This window comes from Montipora foliosa, chromosome 2, assembly GCF_036669935.1.
Source record: "Montipora foliosa isolate CH-2021 chromosome 2, ASM3666993v2, whole genome shotgun sequence".
NCBI classification, from domain to species: Eukaryota; Metazoa; Cnidaria; class Anthozoa; order Scleractinia; family Acroporidae; genus Montipora; species Montipora foliosa.
The window spans coordinates 10,904,396-10,911,895 of record NC_090870.1 but is presented as its reverse complement, the minus strand read 5'-3'; the positions used below and the strand labels follow the sequence as shown (position 1 = coordinate 10,911,895).

The window sequence follows — 7,500 nt, the reverse complement described above, 5'->3', positions numbered from 1 at the left end:
GACATTGCTTTTCAGGGTTCATTCAATGTGAAATACAGCGCTGTTATTATTATTGTTATTATAATTTTCCTTCATCACCACGTGCGTGAAAGTTCGAGTTGCGCCGAAGAAACACATTCCCTACACGGGGCTGCGCCATCAGTGTAATAGTTGAGCTTGTGTTTATACTGATAGTTAACTTTCAGCATACCATTTAGTCATGATTTATGTTCACTGCAGCGTGCTTTTTCTGTCACTTATTCTTTACGGCAGCAGTACAAAAGCAATCCACCGTTCTCTGGACAAAGAGTATAATGTTTTTACGTTAATATTTGGACTCAGACAGAACACTCTCAAAGTGTGTAAATAAAGTGTAATCGATGTAATATCCAAGGGTTCAACTTTCATACGTTTGTTGTATTTATCTTTTTTTGATTGAATCAAAAAAATTAAACGAAAATTCATGTGCACATTTATTCAAACAATACTCAAACAACCAGTAAACTAAGGTAACACTTCAACATCACAAGATATTGCTTCGAACTTAAGTAATACTCCCTCAACATTCCACATTTCAAAAACGTGATGAAAATTATGCCTTCAAGTACCAAGACTCTTATCAGAGTTACTTCACACTCTTCCTTTCCTACTTTCATTTATAGGAAAATAATTTCACCTCTGTGTCAAACTTTTCACACATTCCAGAGACATAAAACAATTTTGCCTCGTTGGCACTTGCCGCAAAGGCACAACTAGTATAAATCTGCATAATTTGACCCAAACAATATCGATCGCTCGCTGTGCAACATTTCTCTCGGCCTCCTATCCGTTGTCGTTGGGAACGAGGTTGCATAAGTGCAAAACCACATTGAAAATTCTCCCCTCAGGATAAGCTGTTGTCCTTTTTTAGTCGTTGGTGCATAATTTTAAATTCCAAACATAAGAGAGAAAGACCACTCATGTGTCTACGGAAATTACCTTTCGTTTTCGGCTCGCTTTGTTTCATAGCTATGGTAATGTTGATGGTAATGGGGCCTCCTTGGAAAGCAACTTCTCGGCCTTTTCAACCAAACGCAAAATCATACGACCCGGATTTCTTGGACAAATTGGAAATCGAACCGACTTACAATTACTTAGACTCAACTCCATGGGAATCTAAACTTCCTGCTGGGAACACTCAGAGCAGATCCATGACAGTGTTCGTCAGAATGGGTGGCTCTGTAGCTGAACTGAGGAGACGATTTTATTGCATTTTCCTTCGCCTTTCTGTCCTCTTTTGGCCTGGATGGCTAGGTAAAACCGTAGTGGTACTTGACGAAGAAAAAGAGGAAGACCATGTGTTTGGAGAAACGTTAATAAAGCACACAAAGCAACATTTTCCAGATCGCACTTACGAAGTGCTCTACGAGCCGCTGCCGAAAGAACCAAGTACGTTGGACTTTGCTGGTTCTCCAAAACAACCAGGTTACAATCGACAGCTTTGGAGCAGTTTCTTTATAGATTTGTATACAAATGATACCATTATAGCATGGATGGATACCGACGCCGGATTCAGTTTACCGGTGACAGAGGAAAGTATATTTAATGGAACTAAAGTACGTGTGTTGGGTTACGATTGCACGCTGAATATTGGATGGGTCAAGACTTGGGCAAGAACCACAGAACTTGCATTAGGATTACCATTTGTTGCAGATTTTATGACATATTTTCCCGTGTATATTTACCGCGACACCTTCACTCGCTGCAGAGAGCACATATTGAAAAGATTTAACACGAGTAATTTTGAAGAAGCTTTCAAGAGGTTTTACAAAGGAATCATTTCCCCGGTCAGTGTTATCCTCAGTTATGCCTGGTACTTCGAAAGAGAGCGATATGACTGGAATCTTAAAATTTGTGACAACTTAGAAAATTACAACAAAAGATTTCCAGCAGACCATACCATAAGACCAAAACATGTGGTTGATTCTTTGTCAGTTCCCCAAACTGCTTTGCATGCTAAACGTGCCGGCCGTGTTCGCCCATCCGCGGTAAGTAGTTATTGCCTTTCCCAGGAGGCGGCAGGAAATGCCTCAGAAAAATGCTCAAATCGTACAGCGGCATTGATTACTAACTTTGTTCTGTTTAACCACGATATTCAGAGATTCAACTATCCAGCCCCACCTTGTTCTGGAAATAAAGAGACCACTTGCTGGAAAATACTTGAGCACCACTATAACCAGGTTGGTCTTGAAATCAAGCAAAAAAAACGAAAACTGGATTGGCAAGATGTCGAGACTGTTGCAAAGCTTGCTATTGAACTTGACATAACATGTGACAATCTAAAGTGACCTATGCTTGTTCAATGTTTTGGGCACTGATTTTAAATGGTTAGCATTAAGGATGGGGTTAGGTATAACTGTGCACGATAATCGATTCTACTTTTCTTTCGCAGAGCTTTTTAGAAGGACATTATTCATTGATGAATCTCCTCAGGAGGGCAGGGGGGGGGGGGGGGGGGGCAACAATGCTGAATTATCTTCTAAGGAATAAAAGAACTGAAGCACGCATGATTAATTGTTGTTTTTTAATTTGCTTAGTTATTTGCTGTATCTTTTGCTTACTTCGAATTGGTAATAATCAAAAGCAAGTAAAGGTAAAACATTGAAAAGTCAGGAAAAAGTGTTTCATGATCTATTTTTCCAGGGCGTAAGTAATCGATATTTTCGATACTCGATTGAAATCGATCGTAATCGATACTAATTAATCGATTAATATCGGAAATCGATAGAAATCGATCACTCGCGTCTTTGTGACTATCGATTTTGATCGATTTTTGTAATTAGCTATCGATTTTATCGATTTGTTCGAACTATCGAAAAGTAAATGGACGAAGATTCTCTTTCATAAAGTTCGCCGAAAAGTCGCTACCATTACCATTTAAGAAAGTAACATCATCTTTATCAACAAAGCGGATTCGAAGGTAAGCTTGAAGGTAAGGGTTATGCAGTGTTATGATAAGATCAAATCGCGTGTTTGATTTTCGATTTCCACCGATGTGACAAAAAAATTGTGATTATCGATTTCAATCGATTAAATTGACTAATCAATCGACAAATATCGAGTATTATCGAGTATTATCGATTAATCGATTACATTTTCGATGATCGATTTCGATCGATTAGTTACGCCCTGATTTTTCAGAAGCCATTTTTGTAGGCTATTATAAGTGTTATTTCTTTTGAATTATCAAATAAAATATTTGGGTTTTTTTTAATTTTTCTGAGTCTGTTAGTAGCGATAAATCCAAATTTTGTGATTATTTTGGGACAGTCCCCTTCAAGTTCTACAATTTGAGCAAGTAGCACATTTGTATGAAAGGGAGTTTCCTTTACCATTTCATTAATTTTCAGCGCCACATAATCCTGAAGTTCGAACTTCTTCTTTTTCTTCTTCCACTGGACGAAAAAACGGATTTACCAATGTTTGCGAGTTGAGCAAATGTGTGGTAAATTTGGGGCTGTAAATTTGTATTAAATTTGCACTGACGGGTAAAGTGCAGGCAAATTTGTATATTTGTTTTTGAGGAATTTATGGACAAACGTAAAGTAAATGTAATGGTTTGATGCAAATTTTCTTAATATTTGCCACATGTGCAAATCTTTAATATTTTTACAAATTTGCTCAAATTTACTTTCTTTGCAAAAATAGCAGTTTGACTTGACTGCAAATGCAGACCAAAAAGGTTGCAAAAACAATAGTTTACAGCAATGTTTGCTCATATTTTTCAGGGATACCGAAAAAGTACATTTGCATCTAATTTACTAGTATTTACTGTACGTGAAAAAATAATAAAGTGCTATAAATTTTACTATCCTAAATTTGCACATTTGCAGCATATACAAATTCATACTTGCGAGGGAGCAAATATGGTGATTTACATAACGTTTGCCTTACGGTCGAAAGCGCTGTGGTCATGACATATGCTACACTCAGGGGCACCCAACGTCAATTTTCGGAAAATATCTGTTCGGGAGTCCATTTGAGATCTAGAATTTTCGGAACATTTGTTGTAAAATTTCTTGCTTGCCTGCCTCTCCTAGGATTTTCGAACATCTAAAGCATGGTATAATTGCCCATTTTTAACGGGTTTTTACCCTAAAAAGGTCACCTAGAATTTTCGGGAGCCTTTTTTCTGGCTGAAATTTTCGAAAAGGTAAGTTTTGATCCCTATAATTTTCGGATCACTAGACTTTCAGCTAGGAAATCCGAACAGATGAAAACTTTTTAGGGGATAAAAATATGCCTATATCTACCATTTAAATACTAAAATACGTTTAACAATGCTATGTTTAAGTGGTTTTGAACTACATTCTCGTTGGGACGGTGCCCCTGTACACTTTTGACTATTTTGCTTCCATGGTAAATTTAAAATCTCAACTGTTACAATAACAAGAGGTGGTCCAATTGAACTGATGTTTGTCTTTAGTCTTTACCGACTGAATAATAATAACTGGAGGGTACGATGAAATACCTCTGAAGTGAAATGAATATCAACTGATCAGAAATATAATTAGGCAAATACATGATTAACTAGAGGAAGAGGTGGAAAAACCGTTTTAGCAAAGTTTGTTCTTTATGTAGCTGAAATGAGATCTGTTGGGCCGCTTTATGCCATTTTGGTAGTTTTACTGTTGATCACCAAGGGTAAATAAAGGTTTATCACTATCATCATTATCATTATTGTCACAGTTGATCCAACCTGTTTGTCCAAAACTGAAAGTTATAACATTGTATATAGACAAAACGCGACAGGGTACCCAACTTCAGCCACTATTTGCCACAAAGAAAGCAAGCAAATTAAATACTGTTACGAAAAATAGTATTGCGTGACAAGCGTTACTGTCTCGAAGCTTCGCGAGAGTCCGTAGTTTGTTTATATTTAGGTTTGTACGTAAGCGTTTCTAAATCGGTGTGTTTTGTAATCTTTCTATAATTAGATTCATTACTATTTTAGAAAGTTCTAGAAATTTATTGTCAGAGTATATAAGTAGACGAGTCCAAGCGGAGTGTTTTTCTAACTAGTTTTTCACAAGCGAAGAGAGTTGGCGTTGGCCGTGTTTAGTCAAGTGTGACAGAAGCTGTATTTATTCAAGTGGGCGGAGGCCGTGTAAGTTTGTCGAGTACGAGTTATTCAGAGTTTTACTTCGTGGAAACTACGTTCATTTTTTGGAATAAATCTTCTTGTTGTTGTTCCGACAACCCTGCGTTCAGTTTAGTTTGCAAGCTACCTTTCCTCTAAACATTCGAACTCGTAACATTGGGGGCCTGTCCGGGAGGAATTCATTTGTTTGCCGACTACAGAAACCAGGAAAGGATCACAACTTGGAAGGAAGTAGCTGCGCTGTGGAAAAAAGTTGTAGCGAGTGAAAGAGCCGTGGAATTTTAGTGCTGTGAAAATGGAGAAATTTATTCAGCTTGGCGAAAAGTTTGGTCTGGAAGGAGAAAAGCTGCTTGAATTTGTGCGTGAACAAGAAGAGAAAGAAGACAAACGCAGAGAAGAAGAACGAGAAGAAAAACGCAGACAATTAGAACAAGAAAGAAGGAGGGAAGAGGAAGAAAAGCAAGAAAAACGAAGACAATTGGAGGAAGAAAGAGAAGAAAAGCGTAGGCGGTTTGAAGAAGAAAAGGAAGAGAGGCGTCGATTACTTGAAGAAGATAGAAGAAGAGAAGACGAAGAGAGAGAAACTAGGCGACAAGAACGCGAACTAAGAAAATTGGAGATGGAAGCCGAGCTGTTGAAACAGAAAGAGGCTATTGAAGCGGCAAAAAGAGAACATGAGCTGGAAATCGCACGTTTGGCTGTGGAGAGTGCTGACGGGCGTCCTGAAGTGAGAGAGGATCGGGCTAAGGCACCTAAACTCCCCTCGTTTGTTGATAGTAAAGACGATTTGGACGCGTATTTGCAGAGGTTCGAGGGATTTGCGGAAACAGCTAAGTGGAAAAAAGATGGATGGGCATCGAAGCTCAGTGCTCTGTTGTCTGGACGGGCACTAGAGGTGTATTCACGTCTATCGGAGGACGCAGCTAAGGATTATGACAGGGTAAAGATCGCGTTAATGAAGAGATATGACCTTACCGAAGACGGCTATCGTCGAAAATTTAGAGCATCCAAACCAGAAGTTGACGAAAGTCCGGAGCAGTTTATTGTGCGACTGGACAGATACCTGTTACGTTGGCTAGAGCTTTCGGATACTGCGCGAACCTTTGATGGTCTTAAGGACTTGATCGTGAAAGAACAATTTATTGACTCTTGCCCTAAGGATTTGGCAATTCACCTGCGAGAAAGGGCACCAGAGACTCTAGCAAAGATTGCGAAGATCGCTGACCAGTACTTGGAGGCTCATGGTAAACATTTGTTCAGCTCAGCGGGCAGAAAGCCAACAGTGGAGCCTGAGAGGGATGAGGCCAAGAACATGCAGATTAATCCACCAGCTCTGCATTGCTTTAAGTGCAACACCCGAGGTCATAAAGCTGTCAACTGCCCAACCCTAACAAGAAAGTGTTTCCTATGTGGTAAGCAGGGACATGAAGCTAGAAACTGTCGATCAGGTGGACGCAGATCAGGAGGACAAAGTAAGTAACCCTGTGCAGCGTGGTCAAGTAAGTGCCAGTTGTCTAGTTCAACCACCTGAGGATAAACCTACTGATGAAGAAGTTAAGGCCTGTATTAAAGATGATAAGTTGCTGTTAGCCTGTGGTAAGAAGATTCCATTGTTGAGTAGTGCTTGTATTGAACCGTTGACTGGAGTGAGAAGTAAAATGCCTGTCGTGAAAGGTAGAGTTGGAGAGAAGCCCGTTGATGTCCTGAGAGATACTGGTTGTAGTGGAATTGTAGTAAAGAGAGACCTTGTGTCTGAGGATCAGTTTACTGGCGAATTTAATGTTATGCTGCTCATTGACAATACGGCAAGGAAAGTTCCCATCGCAAAGATTGATGCTGATACACCTTATCTCAAGGGCCAAGTGGAAGCGCAGTGTCTTCCCGATGCTGTTTATGATTTAATTATCGGTAATGTACCAGGCGCAAGAGCCGCTGACGACCCAGACCCAAGCTGGCAAGTTCCTGTACAAGAAGCTTGTGCTGTAACCACGAGAAGTCAAGCTAAGAAAGCTGGAGAACATATTCCGTTGAAGGTACCAGATACTAAAGAAAGTCCTGTAGTTGATAGAGAAAAGCTCAAGCAAATGCAGCGTGATGACGAGAGCCTACAGAAATTTTGGGAGAAAGACGACGTAGTTGTGAGAGGCCAGGCTGAGATTTCATTTGAAGTGAAAGGTGGAGTTCTGTACCGCGTCTACAAGCACCCTTATGTGAACGGAGGTAAACCCCTGAAGCAGGTTATGGTTCCTGTGCAGCTGAGAAGTCGAATAATGGAACTAGCGCACGGATCGATCATGGGAGGTCACATGGGAATAAAGAAAACGACTGATAAGATTCAAAGCGCGTTCTATTGGCCAGGCATTCAAGGGGACGTGACTCGT

The 7,500-nt window shown here is 39.8% G+C and overlaps 1 protein-coding gene across 1 annotated transcript; it reads left to right on the top strand.

Moving 5' to 3' along the window:
* Nucleotides 1–445: 445 nt before the first annotated feature.
* LOC137989395 (uncharacterized) lies at nucleotides 446–4,794 on the top strand. Its single transcript, XM_068835225.1, has one exon. The coding sequence runs from the start codon at nucleotides 939–941 to the stop codon at nucleotides 2,304–2,306; it is 1,368 nt and encodes a 455-aa protein (XP_068691326.1). The 5' UTR covers nucleotides 446–938; the 3' UTR covers nucleotides 2,307–4,794.
* The last annotated feature ends 2,706 nt before the right edge of the window (nucleotides 4,795–7,500 follow it).